The sequence below is a fragment of the Lonchura striata genome, chromosome 5, assembly GCF_050655825.1.
Source record: "Lonchura striata isolate lonStrDom1 chromosome 5, ASM5065582v1, whole genome shotgun sequence".
In the NCBI taxonomy this organism is placed as follows: Eukaryota; Metazoa; Chordata; class Aves; order Passeriformes; family Estrildidae; genus Lonchura; species Lonchura striata.
The window spans coordinates 19,694,580-19,715,041 of record NC_140707.1 but is presented as its reverse complement, the minus strand read 5'-3'; the positions used below and the strand labels follow the sequence as shown (position 1 = coordinate 19,715,041).

At 45.8% G+C, this 20,462-nt stretch overlaps 1 protein-coding gene across 1 annotated transcript; it reads right to left on the bottom strand.

Moving 5' to 3' along the window:
* Positions 1–1,922: 1,922 nt before the first annotated feature.
* NAT10 (N-acetyltransferase 10) lies at positions 1,923–19,340 on the bottom strand. The gene is made up of 28 exons (XM_021555912.4): positions 19,176–19,340; positions 17,560–17,651; positions 17,023–17,194; positions 16,606–16,728; positions 16,217–16,278; positions 15,882–15,996; positions 14,483–14,590; positions 13,806–13,939; positions 13,369–13,462; positions 12,909–13,007; positions 11,822–11,958; positions 11,604–11,728; positions 11,169–11,319; positions 10,699–10,795; positions 9,694–9,810; positions 9,511–9,612; positions 9,330–9,404; positions 8,767–8,883; positions 8,465–8,598; positions 7,732–7,780; positions 7,210–7,303; positions 7,003–7,113; positions 6,509–6,681; positions 6,293–6,412; positions 5,591–5,689; positions 5,154–5,227; positions 3,979–4,062; positions 1,923–2,943 (listed from the first exon to the last, which is right to left on the bottom strand). Exons 1-28 carry the CDS (start codon positions 19,281–19,283, stop codon positions 2,838–2,840), a joined length of 3,072 nt encoding a protein of 1,023 aa, XP_021411587.2. The 5' UTR covers positions 19,284–19,340; the 3' UTR covers positions 1,923–2,837.
* Between the last annotated feature and the right edge of the window lie 1,122 nt (positions 19,341–20,462).

Below are 20,462 nucleotides of genomic sequence, written 5' to 3'. Positions count from 1 at the left end.
TCAAAGGAGCTCCGAGCCGGGCACGGGAACGGGGGCGGAGCAGGGCTGGCACCAGGCAGAGGGGTGACATCCAGAGGGTGCCACCAGCCTGTCCCTGCTGTCCCAGCCAGGGTCTAGCTACCTGGTGACCCTAGGGGAAGGATCTGGACAAAGGAGAAGGGTCACCAGGTGATGGACACATCACCTGGGAGGAGACAGGGGGATGGGTTGGGGTTTGATGGACATACAGGTACTGATGGGAAAGCTGGGATGAACAAACAGGTACAAAGAGGGGATATGGAGGGACAAACCATTATGAGGGGATATACAGTGCAAACACAACTCTACAGTGAATGGCCCATCCAATGATTGAACCCACAACCTTTGGTGTTCTCAGCACCGAGCTCAAAATAACTGACCTGATCTATGTGTCATGTGGAAGTCCTTCCTGGGATGGAAATACTAGCAAGGAAATTCCTATGCCAATGCAACTCCTTTTGTGCTAATGCTGCTTTAAACACCAGCCCTTGGAACATCTATAGGGCAGAGCTCCATGGCCAGCCCCCGACCATGGAACAGCACAGGTGAACAGTTGTGTGACAGCGCAAAACTCTTCCAATAACCCTGATTTCCTGTCCTTTCCAGCATTTCTCCAATAGCTGCACAGGTACTCTTTCCAGGGAGAAATGAGCAAGACAAGTCCTGAGGGTTCCCTTGGTCCGTGGCAAGTGTTCTGGTCAATGTTCACAGCTGGGTGAAATGCTCCATGTGGAGCTGGTTTTGGTGTAGTGTTCCCACTCATCTGCTGCCCAGCTGGGAAGGGAAATGGAGTCAGACATACCAACTGTTACCTGTTACCCAGCTGTAGCTGCCCCATCCCTGGAAGTGTCCCAGGCCAGGTTGAACAGGGCTTAAAGCAACCTGGGATAGTGGAAAGTGTCTCTGCCTCTGGCAGGGGGTTAGAATGGGATGAGCTTTAAGGTCCCTCCTGACCCAATCCCCTCCATGGTTCTACTATAACCACCCCATTAGATCCTAGTCTGAATGTGTGACACTTGGGAGCCATCACACACTCCAGTTTTTTTAAGCTTGGGCCCTAAAATAACAAACTGCTGTGCTGTCAAAAAAGGAAGGCCAGGAATTCAAAATCATTCCCTCCCCCTGTTGTGTTTTTGTTTTTTGGGTTTTTGTTTTTTTTTTTTGCAATTTACCCCTTGCACCCTGCTCACCTCCACAACTGGGACCAGCCCTTTAAGTGTCCACTTAGAGGTGTCTGAACTGCATGGCCCCAATTCCAGTTGGGAATGTCTTAGCTACCACCCCCTCCCCGTCACAACCCACCACTGGGACAGCTCAGATTGAGTGACTGACTTTCTGTGTTTGAATTCCTTCTTTAAAAAGCAGCATTGTAATATCCAGAACTCAGAAGGGTCCCTGGAAGCCACAGGTCAGGGGCAGAGTCAGGTGAACAGTCCTGAACTGGTTTTCAGGGGATGTATCCCCAGCCTGTGACTGCAACAACTCCAAAGCTGTTCCTTCCACTTGATCCCAATCATGGATTTCTGACAGGAAAAGCCTCTTGGCTCCTCCCAAATCCAGCCAGCACTCCAACAGGCTCCAAGGAATAAACAAGAAGACAGACCACCACAGGGTGCACACCACCATTTTTAACAATAACAGCAAAACACTCACCTTTTCTTCTGCACACTTCCTAGGCACAGCTCTCCAGAACCTCACACTCCTTGCCTTTCACACCTGCTCCTTTTCCAAGATCTTTAAAGTCAGTTAGGGCAGCCAGTGGCCACCACAGCCCTGGCAGTGCTGAATTGATCCCAGCCCCTCTCTGAGAGCTCCAGATGTCCCTGCTCAGGGATGTGCCACTGCCACCAACTGTGCTGGCAGACCACAGAGGCTTCCAAAACCACAGGCAGGCACAGACTGTGTGGTGCAAAACCTGTGTTTAATTACAATCAGCCTCCTAGAGAAGGATTTGCCAGGAAAAGGAGCTGTGAGATTTGCAGGTAAATACAAAACAGCTGTGCCTCAGCTGCAGGGAGGGCTCTGTTCCAAACCCCCACTGCAAAAAGTCACAAGGATATCAAGGCAATGCACTAGAGCACTCATCAGGATTGGGGACTGGGACACTATGGCAAATGTTTGCTCTGGGTTTGAAGCCTCTGGAGTCTGAGAGGCAGCAGACCCAGAGTCACAGCAACTCCCAGCTCCAGACTGGCACAGTTATTGCCAAGCTGCTGGGAATTCAGTGCTTGGCTGCTGAACTGGTTCCTGAGCTCAAAGAGGAGATCACACAGACAGGTTTTGGTACAATAATGCTGATTTCTGTCAACCTGAACACAAAACTTTCCACCACAGCCAAGGGGCAGCTCTAGGCCAGCAGGGAGGCAGCGTGAGTGTGCAGACAGCATCAAATACAAAGTACATAAAAGGCCTTTCAGGCTCCAAAGGACCACCAGAACCAGCAGCTGCAGAGATCCAGGTGTGCTGCAGTGCTAAGGCAGAGTCACATTTCTGTCTTTTGTTGTCCAAACTGTTGTTTAATACATCACAGAACCATTAAGATACAGGAAGTTTACAGATCTGCCCTCCTGGAATGGGAATGTTGGAGCTGCTCAAGCACCTTCATCACATCCCAGTGCATTCCAGTTCCTCACTCACACTCTGTAGTCACTCTTCATATAAAAATCTTCACACAAGCACTTGAACACTGCTCTTCCCACAATACAAACACTTGAAAAATGCCTCTAAGGATTTTTCTTCCCTCCAAAATAGTCTCCAGCTTTAGAGGAGAACAGGACTTCTTAAGTACAAACCCAGTACTTGTTCATAAAGTTCATTGATTAGCTTTTAAGTAATTTCTTCCTCTTCTGCTTTAGATCTTTAGTATTCTTAAATTTTTTCTGTTGCTTGGGTCCTCGTGCTGTTTCTAGTTTTCTTTTCTTCTCACTGCAAAACAGGAACAAAACATCTCTTAAAAATACACTGGCTTGCCATCCAGCAGGGAATTTTTTGTTGCAAAATAGAAGTGAGAGATAAAATTTAAACTTTGTGCTAGAAAAAGCAGAAACAAGAGCCTGACTTAGATTTTCTAATATCCTGATAGTCTCTAACCCAAAACATCTTGACTTTTGTATCTTGTCTTTGCTTTTCAAAACTTTATCTGTCCTAAATGGGGCATCTGGATTTTAGAGTACCTAGAAGAGAAACTACTACTGATCATTTTAAGCATTCTATTTTGTCCCTGCACTGGATTGACTCAAGCAAACCACAAGAGAATTCCAAGCTCTGATCTTTATAAGCAACTGCTAAGACTCTCTCCTTCCTGGAAGGCTTTTGGAAACTTACAGCTTCCAGCATTCATGGAGAGAAACCATGAAAGGGTGGAATAGAGATCACATAATTACTTGAGCTGTCAGGCACTCCAGGAAGGGAGAATAAGTGAGCAGGGAAGTCTCAGTTATAAATCTCCAAAGAAAATTATGGGAAGATTACATGCTGGGTAAGGCAGAAGAAAGAAGATGGATGAGAATTAGGGAATTGCAGAAACACAGACATTTTCCAGGGTCAAGCTCATATTTCAAAGAATTCGTCTTCCCTGAATTTGTATTTCCTCCACTGGCACCTCCAGGGGTTCCCACTCAGTGTTAGATCCCAAAGCAAATTGGGCAGTCAGGTGGAATGAGTGACCCAAGGGAGGAGTAGTCCCAGGTTCTGTGTGGGATCAGGATCAGATAATCAGCAATAAAGTCAGAATGAAACAAGTTAATGAAGAGAGGACTATCCTTAGAGCAACACACAAACACTGGGTAGTGGAGCTCACGGCTGCTCACACTCCAATTCCCCCAGAAAAACTGAGGATCTAGCCAGGACACTGAGTTCACTTAACCTGCATTTAACCCTTAGGCTTCACTCTTTTGAAAAACATTTCAACAAAGCCAGCAGGAAGAGGAGAGATCTCTGGAATATTTCAACTTCCTTTACCTTTTCAAGCTGACGACGGAAGCGTTCTGTCCTGCCTTGCTCAGCACCTCGTTCCACTCCTCATCATCCCCCCGGATAATGTACCTAAGTGGGAAGGCCAAAGGAAAAGTCAAGCCAGATTGTTAGCATAGAGGGAAAAAACCATAAAATTAAGGTGTTTCTTACTGTCAGGCACACACTACTCTGCAAACAAAGCCACTGTGCCAGCACCCAACCAAACTGGGAAACACACACCAAGGAAAGCTGGCAAGGAAGAGTTTTCCTAAATCAGTCTGAGAGAAAGTGAAGAGCTGCAGCTTGCTTTTGAAAAGAGAAATGAAGATAATAGTTGCTACTCAAATAAGCTCATGTCCTATGGCCCTTGTCTGGGTGTTCAAGCACCCTGGAAATTACACCTAGATTTTAAGAGGCAAGGCAATTGTGTAGCAAAATGAAGTAACAGCTCTCCATCTCAAGTTCTTGGTGATTTGGAAGAGATAAGGCTTTGTGCACAAACCCTCACAGTGTTGGACAAAGCTCACAAGTTTTCTACAACCTGCATTCAAAAGTATTCAAAATAGATTTTTGTGTCTCTCTCATTGAGGAGAACAAAAAAATCTATTTCTGGCTGAGGGAAAAAAAAAAAAGCAAACACAGTCCAAAATGATAAAAAGCTATGTAGCACTATCAATGCTCCGAAATAGAATTAATTTTAAAACATTCTGGTTGTATTATTTTCCTTATGTGACTGACTTGCAAGACACTTCAAATCGCATCCATTCTTGTCCTTTCTTCACACACAACAACCAAAGATTCAAAGAAGATAATATTCCTTTTGCCAGATGTAACAGAGACCAATTTATAGCCAAGCCAGACAACTTTCCTGAGACATCAGCACAATGAACAGTATTTATAAGACAAAAAGTGGGAAGGGAGAGGGAAGAGAGACAATCAGTGGCATCTGTAACTCCTGTTGGTCCAGAAAGATAGAAGTCTGCTGACATTTAAGTAAAAGCTCTGGTTAGTTGCTCTTTTTGTGTTGATTTGGGCTTTTTAGGTTTTATCCACTGCTGACAATACACAATGGTTCTTATTTACTGATTGTTTACTGCACCTACAGTGCACAAATCCCAGCAAGACCCAGCATTCCACCCAGAGAAAAACTGGATTTGACACCAAGGCAGATGATTTCTTACTGTGTAAGGTCCATCTCCTTCAGCTTCATCACCTCCTGCTTGTGCTTTTCTTGGAATTCCTTTGCAGCCTCCTCCTGCAACAGGACAGCACAAGATGCATTAGGTCCTGATGGCAACAATGACTTTGTAATCAGAGGAAAATGCCTTTTCCCACAAATATATCCCCTAAAACAAATACCAGCTGGTCCTGAATAGCTTCTCTCATTTATCTAATTGCATTTTTACATTATTTGTACACAAAAACTTGTAATTTTCTGTAAAAAACCCATATTGCAGCTTAAAGCACAACTCTAGCTGCACATAATGCAAACCTGTCAGGTTTTACAATGCCAGACATGGTGTGGAACCCTTTCCATCCAAGAACATTTAATGTTTCTACCCTCAATGAAACTTCCTGAAGTGCTTACATATGAACCAGGAATAAAGTTTGCAATTACCAAATCATCATTTAAAGATTTCAGCGTTGGCTCCATCACAACATCCTTTGGTGCTGCCATCTGCTCTTCCACAGCTTTTTCCTGGACTGTGTTGAACAGCTGAAAATGAAACCAGCCACCACATGTCAGACTTTGTTTTTAAAACTCCACCTATCACCTCTACAATGAACTCCTATATCCAGACTTCAGGAGCTTTGCTATCCTAAACCTTAGAGAGAGAGTAAACCAGGAACCAGTTCCAAAACTTTCCAATTATTTCACTGGATTTCAAGTCTACCTCTAGATAACACTGGAAAATAATTTCATTTTTTCCCCAAGGAAAGCTGAGATGCCACCAGTGCTCTGAACAATGGCTCAGGCAACAAGTATTGTCTGCTCCGTAATCTGGTCAGGGCACTTCAGCATGGAAAACCATAAGATAAGCATTCTTATCTGGGAAATCACCACACAGATCCATGAAGTGGTTTGGGTTGGAAGGGACCTTAAAGATCATCCAGCTCCAAACTCCCAGCCATGGGCATTTAAATCATTGCCACACATTTTCCAGCTGGGGTTTTTCCCACCTTGCAAGAAGTTTATGGTCAGTAACTGGGGATGTGTTAAGGATGCCCAGCTCTGATCCAGCTCTCTCTTTGTGCCATATTTTCTGTTAATGCTGGAATTATGGTCCCACATGTCCAAGGCTTGTCCTGCTGCTCCCACCTGCACCACTTTGCGGATGATCCTGTTGAAGAGTCCCATCAATTGACTGCTGGGCAGTTCCAGCTCCTTTTCCAGCTGGTCCAGAGATTTATGCTGCAGGCCAATCCCTAGGAAAAGGGCCTGAGGAAGAGCCAGGTATTTCAGTCCCAGACACATATCTCCCACCTCACTCCCCATGCTCTCCCCAGCTCCTCACTCCACCCCGCCCACACGCACCGACTGCGCAGCCGAGAGGGAGATATCTCCCATCTGGCTGAGGAAGAACATCCTGGCAATGGTGGGAACCGTGTCCATGATGAGGTGATAGTCCACCATGTTGCGGGAGTACATCTCCAGCCTCTTCAGGTCGTACGGAATGAACGCTGACTCCAGCTCAGCACGGCTGATGGCTGGTGGGGACCAGAGAAAGACAGCAAGGTTGGCAGTGTTCTTCAGAGCACCCAGGATCTCAGTGTTTAGCCTTTATTCAGGTATTTAATACTTTGCCTTTAACAATTCACATTGGTTTTGCTGTAAAAGAGGTTTGTTCCCTTGCTGCAGGAGAAAAAACCTCTAACACAGGACACTAAAACCCCACAAGACACAGGTACACACCCAAGTTCTCCCCAGAGAATTCTCCTGTTAAACATTTGAGAAAACAGCAAATTGAGGTGCCAGGCTCCAGACATGCTCTGCCACACACTTACAGCTGTCCCAGTCAGGGTACTCACATGCTTGGGGCTGCTGTTTGATATTTTTGTTCTGTAGAATATTCAGTGCCAAGGAGGGAGAGAAAGTGCTGAACTGGTAGGAAAGCAGGGAAAGGAAGCGCCTTCTAAAATCTACAGGGCAAGAGGACAAAATAAATTACCCCAGTGGACCTCTAGAATAATAAACAGCCCAGAGGGCTCTTGCAGAATCAGCAGGATCAGAGTTACCTTTCCAGAAAGCAGTGAGCCAAGGTTCCTGCTCAGAGTCCTCTTCATTGAGCATCTTCAGCATGATGCAGGAATGCTCCCCTGTCAGGTCATTCTGATAAATAAAATACAGTTCTGTGATTCTGTAATGAATTTCCCATCACCCCATGAACCTTCTGCACTCTGTGCTCAGCTAAATCAACACCAACAAATGCATCAACTGCTACTGACCACCTCCACCTAATGGAAAACCTATGAACTTCTAGAATTTGGTAAATCTCAGCTATTTTACCAATAACCAGTTAATAGCCCTCAACAGCTCTAAATTTTTACGTGCAAACTACTTGGAGGTCCACATTCACAACCCTAAAACTCTACTCCTTAACTATAGGCCCAAAGAACAAAAATGAACATAAATCAAGCCTTAAAACCAGCCTCAGTAAACCTTCCTGCCCCAAACCCCTCCTCACAGAATCTACTGTTATGCATGCCCAGGGATTTCAGCAGGGTTGGATTTTCACTCAGGGACAGCGTGGTACTTACAGGGGTCTGCCTCAGATAAACTGGCACAAATCCAGCACGCTTCCAAAACCTGGGAAAAAGAGGGAACACACTGAGAATAGCACACACACTCATAAATTGTTTTTGTACACACAAACTTGTAATTTTCTGTGGAAACCCCATATTGCAGCTTAAAGCACAACTCCAGCTGCACATAATGCAAACCTGTCAGGTTTTATCTCCCTTACAGTGACAAACATGGTGTGAAACCCTTTCCATTCAAGAAAATGTTATGTTTCTGCCCTCAAGGGAATTCCCTGAAGTGTTCACATATGAACCAACTGAGCTGTTGACCACACAGTAATAAATTGTGGTTAAATGTAATTTATTTGCTGTACAAGGACAGCTGGTGACAAGCAAGCACAAGTCTCCAAGACACTCCAACAATCTCTGCAAATAAGCACTGTCAGGAAGCAGGAACAGCACCCACCTGACAGAGGGCCCAGCTCACGGGGAGTGAAAAATGATGACTGTGATGTCAAAAAGTGCACAAACTTTCAAGGTGCTGTGAAAAGCATTTATATCAGTCAGGAAAAAACCCACCAGCTCTGAAGTCAGCAGCACCTCAAGTTTCTACAGGTCACAGGGATGAGAATTTAACCATTCCCTATCTATCACAGGCTGTTTTTACTTCTACATCCTGGAAAAATAGGGCAAGTAAAGCTTTCAGTTTAAGAAGAGCAAGATGTAACTGGGAAATAGAATCATGTCCTACTTGAGCAATCTGGGTGTCAGGCCATAAGACACCCCAAGATAGTCCAGGTGCTCAGCTTGTCTCTCACTCAGTTTGAGCAGCAAAGGAGGCAAATCTTTCCGGGGTGTCACAACCTCTTCCAATAAACCAACAGTCTGGAAAAGAAAGTGGGAATGGATTTGCAGCAATCCCCACAGAAAACTGCAAATTACAGCTCTTCTGCATGAAAATCAAATCTGAGTATTCCCTCCCTACAGAGTGGAGACTTACAGGGGAAATGACACAGCTTAGCATGACAGAAAATAAAAAAAAAAATACCACACCTCACTGCTCACAGTTGTGATTTCTTTTGGCTTTTGAACTGCTTCTTCTTCCAAACATGGGAATTTGCCCTCGTAGTACATCTGCAGCAAAGTCAGAGCTCTGCTGCCATAGCCCATCTGTGAGGAAGCAACAATACACTGTAAGCAAAACAAGGTCTCTGATTTTTAAACTAGGGCAACAACATTCTCCCCTTAAAACCCATTAACAATCAGCACTGCAGACATCACTCAGTCCCTGCAAAAATGTTTTTTTTGGCCACATGGTAGCGCCAGGGAGAAGGACAGTACAGAAATCAGCATCAGCCCTGGTAGTTCAGGGCTGTGTAGTAATTCTTGGGGCTTAACTCTGGCACTCAGAAAATGCCAAACACTTGGTAATGTCACAGTAAATATCCCTGGATATGTGTATGGTGGCTCAGGATGCTCCCATGCTGCCTAGGGAGAACTGGTTTGGTGCCCTGAGCTTAAAATACTAAAAACTGGAGGAACTGCAGTGTTAGCCCTGAGCTCTTCCTGGAGAGCCATTTCCCTGGCCCCATCACAGCTGGTCCCAGGTACTTTACCCCCTGGTAATCCGGGTGAACCGCGATGCGAACGACGCGCCCGCCAGAGAGGCCCCCAAAATCCGGATCCTGGAACTGCACAAGGGATAAAAAGTCCATTTAAAGGACACAGCTGGGCACTCTGGAGACAAGAAATACAGAAAATACACCCTGGGTGCTAGTGCACAGCCAAATCACCCACCTGCTCTGAAATGGTCCAGGGAATAAGATCACCAGAGGCTTTCTTTCCCCTGGAGAGGCTGTTCATGATGGACTGGCGGGAGATCTCTCCCTCCATGCACACCTGCCCAGAAAGACACAAAACCATGAACACAAAATGCTTCCTCCTGCTCAACTAGACCAGGACCAAAATTGACACTCTTACCTGGACAACAGCCAGGACTTCTGGTAATGAATTCTGGGTGGGTGGAACAGGCGGCAAAAGGCAGAAGAGATGATGGGCAGGGGCATCAGAGAGCATCTGGAGGTCATTGGGGGAGTTCTGGAGGGTGAACACATCAGAAAGATCAAAAGCTGTCCAGAGAATCACAGAATACCCTGAGCTGGAAGGAAGCCATCAGGATTGAGTACAGCTTCTGGCCCTGCACAGGACAACCTCAAAAATGCCACAAATGTGCCTGAGAGTGTTACCCAAATGGTTATTCCATGAGGAGAGCTTCAAAGTCCAGCTGATTTCTAAACAATCCCTCTATTTTCCAAATTTAGAGCTATTAAGAAATTTGGAACTTGTACAATGCTGAGGGATGGGGGAGCTCCCAGGCCAGCCCATGGCTGTCACACCCCCAGACAGCATCTGTTCTCCTCTAGGGAAGCCTTGTGCTCTAAGATGTATGAACCTGAACTTCCTATTTTCATATAGCTCCTTACCTCCTAAGTACCAAGTCCTATTTTTTTTTTAAGCCTCAGATTTTTAGAACTCAGTAGATCAGCACTTCTGGACTTCCACACTCACATTTAGCAATCATCCCTGGTCCTGAAACCTTGAGATGAATTATTCCTCTTTTCAGTCTCATAATGGTGCTGCTCTTGATGAACTTGAGGCCACCAGAACACAGTAAAGAGGAACTGCAAATGAGGTTCAGCACTGATAAAATCCCCACAAGCTTGGAGGCTTATTTAGAATTTTTTAGAATTTTAGTCTTCACATTTTCTCAAGGCAAAAATATTCCAGACTATCTCAAAATCCAGTATGTACAGCCAGAACCGAGGCAGAGACCTCAGAGAAAGGAGAACTCAGCTCTGTACACAACAAGAAGCAACAGAAGCTGTTGAGCAATCTCAATCAAGCTGTCAAAACAAGCACTGCTGTCTCCAGAAAATTCCCACAGAAACTGGGAATGAAATTGGATGGAAGAAGCTCAAGCCCTACCTTATAGTGTGAAGCCACATAGAGGGCCATCAACCTCTGCAGGAAAACTTCTGATGCTCTGTGGTAACAAAAGAGTGTGTCTCTATTTACATAGTATCTAAACACAGGGATTAAGGAAAAAACTTCCTTGTGAACCAGGAAAAAGCTTCCTGTTGGTTTATTTTCAGTATCTGGGCCACAAACTGTCTTGTCTTAGACCCCACAGCTTAATCTACAAGAATAAATGATGTTGGGCAGTGTTTGCAGCTTTCACACCCTTCACCTGTAAAGATAAACCTTTCGTAACTCCAACAAGGGCATCCCTTAAGGCAGCCCTTCCTTGAGGTTGTCTCTGCAGCAAGACTGGGTTTTGGTGATGTCCTGGCAGCACACACCACCAGTGCCATGAGAGCATAACTCTTTATGGAAAAGATCGTGTGCTGAGCTTATCCCAATCATCAGCCAGGCTGAGAAGCTTTCAGCGAGGATACAGGTCACAGGTGTCTGGCAGAGGGCAGCCAGAGATGATCCTGGTGATGTTGAGGCAGTCCAAGCACAGCAGATCATTCAGCCACTTCTCCACGGGGTCCCCAGGGGCGTACCTGATGGACTCGTGCAGGGACACCTCGTGCAACGTGCGAGCTGCAAGGGTTGCAAAGGACACTCTGCTGGAAGCCACAGCCAGACAAGCACCCCACAGGATCCTTGTGCTCTGAAGGGCTCTCAGGTTAGAAAGCTCCCAGGTGCTGATTTTTCACCTCTTACAAGCCTTCCAGCTGAAACTTGTGAGGGAAAGCCAGCAGAGCTCTGTCATTTCCCGACACAAGCCCCTTCCCACAGCTGCAAAGCACATGGATGGGTGGGACAGCCGTGGGACCAGGCTGACAGCAGCCCCAGGACACACACACAGCCCAGAGATGCTGTACCTGAGGTGAGCTTGGCAGTGGCTGTGGACTTGTTCTCTGCTGTCAGGGTCACCTGGCTCTGGGCGCTCTGCTGGCGGAGCTGCTGGATGAGCTTCAGGGACAGCGACCGCCCGGTGCCCTCGTACCTGGGAAGCAGGACACAGAGAGCCTGAGGGAAGCCCAGGCAGCCACCCAGACCTCTGGGGAAGCCCAGCACGGAGTGGCTGCTCCAGCCTTACCCATTGATGGTGGAAGCCATGAACACCAGGTAAGGGCCCAGCAGGTTCTTCACCAGGGGCAGAGGAATGGCAGCAGCTTCATCAATCACCACGAGCTCGGCCTGGCCCAGCTTCACAGAATCAGCAGGGTGGATGTACTGCAAAGGAGGGGACACTGTCACTACCAGCAGCAGCCACCAGAGAAACACCAGGATTCACAAGCTCTTTGCTGTCCCCGTTCTCCTCAAACACCAAGCCAGTGACTGAGATGTGGAAAAACAGAAAGTCAGGAGAGGGTTTATGTTGCCCTAACAAGGACTGATTCACACATCTTGTTTGGCACAACTCCACAGGAATTCATCTGCAGAAGTGAGGAAAATAAAGGAAATCTAGTCACTAAAAACTCTTCCTGCACTGCTCCTGATGCCTTGTCAAGGCTGACCTGGAACAGAGGTTAGACAGAGTTAAAGAATAAAGTAGGGATTTATTCAAAGGCCTCAATAGATACACCCTGGGCAGCACAAGTGCCCAGCCAAGGCTACACTCCAGATGAACCCAAAATGGTCACAAAATGGACAACTGGTCATGGGATCTCTCACTTTTATAAATGCTGCTCCATTTGTATCTAATTACAGCTTCAGGTCATGAAGTTCCATCCTCTTTGTTTCCTTCTCTTCAATTCACCATTGTTTATGCTTTTTGGGCCTGAGGCTGTAACAGCTGTCCTTGGTTCTCAAGCTGGAAAAGGAATTGTTCTGTCTGCCTACCCTGTGAAGAGACCTTACTAACACTATGAAGTTTTAGAGTTACACACTAAAGCAGCACAGAATCTGAAAAATACGAAAGCTAAAACTTAAGGCATCACTCCTTCCACCTCCCTTTGCTTTTGTTTTGTTTTGGGAGAAACCCACAAGGGAGCTTTGTAATCTACAAGTTGAAAGAGAGAAGGTATTTTGAGGAAGTCACTCCCTACAGATCTGCCTTACAGCAAAACCCACCACGACAGTTCCACATCACACAGAATGAACATGCTTAAAATCAAAACAGCTTCAACACTGGCAAAAACTATAGCCAGGAATAAAACTGGAAAGGCAAGAATGCCAATTACCTGGATGGTCTGCCTGTGCTCCTTGAACACATTCACTCTGACCACTGCCTTGTTGAACTCTGGATTTAAGGACTGAACAATCTCATAGTCCAGGTGTTCCTGGAAAATCATATTTTTAAACAATACAAAAAGCCAAGATCTAAGAAAAAAAATAATTTACCATCATCAAAGTAAACTCAGACACTGTTATTTCACATTCTAATCAAAATTTCTTATAAAAGCTTCAAAGGCCTGAGAATTAGAAAATTATTTACTGATGTTAAAATCTGCTTCACAAAGAAATTGGTTTAGCCTGCTTAAAACCAGAGAAAGAAACCCAACTCTACCATGATTCCTCTTCTTGCAGAACATGGTAAAAAAGGCTGGTAGCAATTATATGTAGCCAAAACCACATATGAGGTGTAAAATTTCCTAAGCAGGAATGCTTTGAAAATATTGTAAAATAGTCTGCTCCCCTCACCTGATACTGCAGTGCATCAAAGCCTTTAAATATAAACTCAAAGAGAGTGTGAAGGTTGTCAGGGCTGGGAGATGTGACAAAGATATTGGAGTAACTGCAAAGGAAAAAAACAAAACAAGAGCTGAACCATTTTTCTAACAAATTTTACCATGTTAAGTACTAAATAGGATGGGTTGACTTCACCTAATAACCAAAACACAGCAGATTCCTATAGACACTTACATTGATTTATGTGTGATTATTGTGAGTTTTAAGAAAAAAATGACCAAAAAATACAAATCTTATAAAGATACAATCTTGTATCAAAAGATAACAGATTAAAAATGAGGGATTTAAGATTGGAAATTACAAGTATATTCAGATCCTGTCATCTTGGTGTTTTTTTTAACTCAGGGATGCAGATAAGGCGTGGGGGATTGGAGTGGGGGATCACTCACCCAAAAGCTACTGCTCCAGCAATGGCCAGCCCCAAAGCAGCAGATTTCCCTCGTCCCCTGGCTGCTGTTAATGCCACAGTGCTCCTCAGGGTCTTCTCAGAAATGGCTTCAATGAATTTTAGAACTGCTTTTGCCTGAGGATTAGAAAAGCCCCAGGAAAGTGTTTGAGTTTCTCTCACCCCGGGACCTGCCACACCCAGAGAACCTCAGCTCTGGCCAGCACACCTGATGCTTTGAGAAGGCGACCTAGAACAGGGGCTAGATGGAGTTAAAGAATAAAATAGGGATTTTTTTAAAGGCCTCAGTGTATACACCCTGGGCAGCACAAGAGCCCAGCCAGGGCTGCACTCCAGGTAAACCCAAAATGGTCACACAACGCGTCACCAGTCATGGGGTCTCTCACTTTGATAAGTTCTGCTCCATTTCCATATTGGAGTTAATTGTCCAATTACAGCTTTAGGTTATGAAGTCCCATCTTTCTTGTTTTCTCTCTTCATTCTGCCATTGTTTATGATCTTGGGCCTGAAATTTGGATAATTTGTCCTCGGTCTACCTATCTTGCTTTACCTCCCTACTCTGTGAAGAGAGTTACTCCCACTATGAAGCTCACAACTACACACTAAAGCAGCACAGAATCTAAAAAATATACAAGCTAAAAGCTGAGTCATCACACCAACCTGATCCAGGGTTTTGCAGCCATCCACCAGCACTCCCACAGGCTGTGTGTCCTGCAGGCTCTCCTTCAGCTCCCTCAGCTCCAAGTCCTGGGGCCCCAGGCTCTCCTCCTGTGGACACACAACAGGATGAGCCAAGGATATTTTAGCACAATCCTACCATTGTGGTGTCTTCTGACACCTTTGGTCAGCCAGGGAAAAGGATCTAGAAGGCAAAGTTACCACAAGAAGAATGTATTCCCCAAAATCATGAGAATTTATATGGACAGACATGTGTTTAACAGTTACATTTCCAGGCATCTTCAGGAGAATGGTCACAAAGCAGTTCCCAATCCTGACTTCCTCAGGCTTGGAAGGAAAAAAGGGAAGGATTTTGCAGTACATAGTAATTACAGAATGGCATTAATAGGAAAAACAAATTAAAGTGTTCTGAATAATTAAATTAATTTTTCAGTCTTTGGACATTCATGATCTTTGTTACATGTGTCACATGAAGTGTCCATGCAAGGGGAAGAACTACTGCAGCACCAATACCAAAATAATATCACGACCTTCAGAGACAAACAATAAACTTGGGCACAAACAGAACCAGTTTTAGATGGAAATGAAGGCTGATTTTCCTAGTTGTCACTTAAAATTCCAAAGGCACCAGCCTCTCCAGCCAACAGATAATCATTTGTGCTGCTGTCAGTGTTGTCCTAATGATAAAAGGAGGTTGTTTTATTTATTATTTTTTTAATCAGTACGCTATTAGAATGTTTTTACCATCTCTGACACAACCTGTGTTAGTTATTTCTTAGGCCACACAGCACAGCTTAAATGCTTCAAGATTCTGTTTAAAACTGGTTCCACTTCACTGCAGTAACGGGAAGTGATAAACTGATACATTTCTAACAGTGCAAATACCTGTCTGGATTATCCTCAGGGAATTTTTCCTGGAATGTGACACTGTAACTCAGAAACTGAAACAGCTGCCACAGCTTCCACCTGTGTCCTGAGCCTGCCATATACTTATTTCCAAAGTGTTCCCTCACCCATCAAGTGCCAAAAAAGTAGTTTTATTGGTCTTGCCCCATCTGTTCATCAGCTTGAAATCCCTCCAGGCAACCCCAATCAAGCTCCACCTCACTGGGCTGAGCAGCAGTACAGGAAAATTAATAAATATGGGCAAACACAAAAAGAGATAGGACAGAAAATTTAAAGAAAATTAGCAGAATATAGAAAAAACAGCTTCCCAAGCTTCACCCATATAATTTTTGCAGTTCTTCTTCCTCTCTGCAATGCCATCTTTTGATATAAATCAGGGTGAAATTAAAATAATCCCCGTTTTTAAATCTTTAATATCCCTTGGCCAACTCAGAGGGATTTGTTCCAGGGAAAAGGGCTGGGATCACTCACTGACCTGGGACTGAGGGGGCACAGGAGTGATGTTGGCAGCGTGGCTGGAGATGGGCAGGATGTTCAGCTGGTCATCGATCACCAGGCAGGTCTTGCATGAGGCCAGGGACAGAATGAACCTGGGCAGGCAGAGAAAACTCAGTAAAAACCCCAGCAGCACTCCCTGGTGGTTCATCTGAACTCTCTTCTAACCACAGAGTATTCACAGCTCCCCACAGCTGACCTGCAAGTCCAGCTTCCAAAAAAAGGCCTGCTCCAATGCAGACCTGTGGGATGTTTTCCCATCAGGTGCTTTCCTTGGGCTGTCAGCCCAGATCCTTTGCACTCTGAGTCACTCACCTCTCATTGAACCTCCCCACCACATCCTGGTGGGCCTCTGTCCTGTACCGGGAGTGAACATCCTAAAAGAAAAAGGGAAAAAAACAAAGAAAATGTGACAGTGACATTTGCAGGATTGTGACCCCTTCTTTCCCACTCTTGTCTCTCCATTTCCATCCACAGCACATCCCAGACAGGATCCCGACTTTGTGGTGGAACACCCACATCTGCAGCATTTCAGAAATGCCTGAGTGTAACCAATCCCATCCCATCTCCTCCCATTCCTGAATGAAGGAGCAGGAAAGATGATGGAAGGAAGGTAACAGCCCATAACAGAGTCAATAAATACCCATCCAGCATCACCTCAATGCAGCTGCTGGTAGAGAACAGACACACAGTGCTGCACATACCATGGTCATTGTATAGAGCTGCTTCAGGGAGTTCATAGTTCTCAGCAGGATCACCACAATTCCACCACCTTCCACTGTCTCCACAGTTCTGGCCAACAGGTTTGGAGTCAAGGCTTCAAAATCCTGGGCAGTAAAAAGAACTTCAGAGTTGGCCAGAGTCCAGCAGTGCAGCTGGCTCCTACTGAAAGGCACAGAAAGCTAAAAAACTTGATTCCTCAAAGTTTAATCTACACATAAATTTGCACTAAGCAATACCCTGTTCCAACTCCTGTGTGAGGCCACCTCACCCTCATTCACACAGCTCGTGAGGGATAAGCAAGGCCACCAAAACAGAAGTGACAGAATCAACAAATCCCATTCCTGCAACATTTCAACTGATTATTGTAGAGTCGTTTTGGGAGGCAACGAACTCCTGACCTGAAGGACACACATTCCAAAGGTGTTCCCAAGGATCTTGTGAGTTTCGTTGTAGTAGCAGTAGCGGATGTTTGTGGCTGCTATGAACAGCTCAAAGGGATCATCGTCCTTGATGTTCAGAGTTCCACTCTTAATCTTCTTCTGGAGCTGCCTCATCCTCTTCTTCCTGTGGCTGGGGGAAAAAAAAAAACACACATGAGTTTTCTAGGGAAAGGGTTTGAGGAAAGTGTGCTCTGGAAGTCAGAGTTCAGTCCTAAATATGACTGAGGTTAAACAGCTGAGGAACCTGAGCTTTGAGATTAAAAAGGTGAGGGGGAGTTTGGCCCAGGGCAGCAGAGTCAGCATTAGAGCTAAAGAGGAAAAACCAGAGGTACTTTCTGCTGGTGCCAACTCTGTTATGGAAGCCAAATTTCAGTCCTGGAAGAGCAGATTTCCCCCAGCTGCTCCAGGACCAGCCCTGGCTTCCCCTCCCTCCCAAGCCCTCAGCCTCCAGCACTGCCTTCCCGGGGAGCAGCAGGACACCCGGGGGTCTCTCACCTGCTGAAGCCCAGCTCCTTCTTGTAGCACCAGAGAACAGAGGGCCTGGCCTTCACCGTGGCCTTGGACAGCATGTGGTGAAGGATGACGACCTGCCAAGGCACACAACACTCACAAACAGGTCCCAGGGAGCACCACAAAGCAAAGTGCTCTCCTAAAGTTAATTTTACAGCTGTATTTCTGCCGTGGGGAACAGAGGGGTTCCTTGACACAAAGCCAAGCTGTGTCTGTGCCTTCCCCAGGGCTGCAGGACACCGGGTTTTACCTCCTGTTTTCCTCAGCTCCCTTCTCTGGCAGAACCAACACTGATAATTCCAGGCTAAATACAGTTTAGTCTCTTACAGATAATCCATTCCTATGGATTTTCCACAGAGGGTTCCAGTGAACACAACCAGACCTGGGAGGTGCCAGAACCCATCACTAAATAATGCCAGCACTCCTCTACTGCCACCTGAATAACTCATTCTTTTTGAAGCTTTTTTGGTGGATTTTAAAAGATAGTTTCTTTTATTTGCCCACAGACTGGAAATAAATGAATTACCAGCTACACAGCAGCTAGAACAGAACAGCAGAAGGAGCAGGCAGGGACTATTCCCCTCTGCTCAGCACAGGCGAGGGCAAAATCCTGGGCTCAGTTTTGGGCTCCTCATTGCAAAAAAGACACTGAGGGCAGGCCCCAGGGAAGGGAATGGAGCTGGGGAAGGGGCTGGAGCACCAGGAGAGGCTGAGGGAGCTGGGAAAGGAGCTCAGCCTGGAGAAAAGGGTCTCAGGGGGCACCTTATTGCTCTCTACAAATCCCCGATGGGAAGGGGCAGCCAGGTCAGGTTCTGCTCCCAGGAACAAGGGACAAGAGGAGAGGAAATGGCCTCAGGCTGTGCCAGGGGTTTAGGTTGGATAGAAAGCAAAATTTCTTCCCTGAGTGGGCTGTCAAGTCCCCATCCCTGCAGGGATTTAAAAGCCACGGAGATGTGGCACTGGGGAACATGTGTTAGTGGCTGCTTTGGCCTTGCTGGCCTCAGTGATCTGGGAGAGCTTCTCCACCCTGAACAATTCTGTGGTTCTGTGAAAGGCCTTATCCAAAACCATCGTGGGTTTGCCGTGCTGTTTTCCCCCTCCCAACTCGAAAAACACAAGGCCAGAGTCCCTGAAGAAAAACACGTTTAGCACTTAATCTCCTCCACATTTCACTGAACAGGTTCATCTGTGAGACAGCTCAAAGCCCCCTCCGAGACAGAAACCATCACAAGGCAAAACCGAGGGGAAAAATCCTCCAGCTGGCTAAAAAGCTTAATAATCTTTGACTCAGTTAAAAAAAAAAGAAAAAAAAAAAAAGAAAAAAAAAAACTAAAACCAAACCAAACCTACCAACCGCAGCCTAAGTTTCACTTATGTTCATGAGCTTCCCAGACAGGAGATGTCTCAGGGAGGTCTCACACACCATTTCCAACTCCTCTGTCCCTGCGAGTTCCCTCCCCCTCAGGCCCCATTGCTCTGCCTGCGCCTGGCAGGGTTTGTAATTCCAGCTGGAGGCAGAGCGGAGCAGGGACTGAGAAAGTGCGGCAGACCCGGCGGGTCTCGGCACCCGCAGCCCCCGCGCCCCTCCGGCACGGCGGTACCTGGTCCTTGCCGCGGTCGCCCACCACCACGAACAGGCTGCGCTGCCGCTCCGCCACGCCGTTCTCGATGAGGACGCGGATGCGGTTGTCCACCTTGCGGCGCTGCATGGCTGCGGCTCCCGGAGCTCTTCCCGCCGCCGCCGCTCCCGGCCCCGCTCCCGCTGCACCACGTGGGAGCCACGTGGGGCCGGGCGCGGGCGCCGCGCAGCGCGGAAGGACCCCGGGGCTGCCCGCGCCGAACGCCGGCCAGTTCTAAATGCGCATTTCTGTAAAAATAAACATGGAAACACACACTGATGTGTACGGCGAGCTGGCAAGCAGAGTCACTGAAAGTAGTATTCCACATGGGAATGGGCTCCTGTGCCCAGCCTGCTCCCTAAATCCGTGAGAGACACAGAGCAGCTCCTACCGCCCACAGCTTCCCTTCCCTTTCCTTCCCCAGTTTTATTTTTTTAACGATTTATTCTAAGCAAATCCCACCTGTGCCCCCTCCAGGCGTGTGGGCACAAGGAGCAGGTTTTATAAACTTAAAATGCTTAATTTTACAAAGATAATTTCATCTCCACACCAGCCAACTCTGCGTCTGGGTGGCCTTTGTTCCTGAGGGAGAGATGTCAAAACCAAATATATATATATATATAAAAAAATATTAAATATATTATATATAAATATAATATTATATATATTATATATAATATATATATATAATATATATGTTATATATATATGTTATATATATATATATATACACACACACACGCGCACACAGAGGCATTTGGAGGCAGTTTTCCCAAGGAAAGGGTACAGGACACTCAGTGACCCCCAGGGAATATTAGGAATTCTGCTCCTCAGGAAGAGGAGGGAGCTGCTAACATTTAACTCTGCTTCTTAATAAATCCACCAGAGATATTTGAAAATTTTCCCTGCAAAATCCCAAGCTGCACAACTGTGGAGCAGCAATAAGAAAAAGATTTATCAATCTGAGCTGAAATTCCAGCGAGGTTTCAGAAACATGGAATTTTATTCTGAAGCTGACAGTAAAGCTGTTCCTAACCTTTTAATACCAAAGTTGAGCCGAGCTATTTGCATAGATATATTTATTCTTAGCTTTTAATACTGCCGTTTTTTTAAACTTGAACATTCAAACAAAGAAGTATTTAAAACCAGGTGACAGCGTAGGAAAAATGTGTTTAATACCACCGGCTGTATTCGGGTTTGTTTTAAAATATAACAAAATATGATAAAAATACTGACTTAATAATCATAAAGGCAGTGGAACACTTTTTT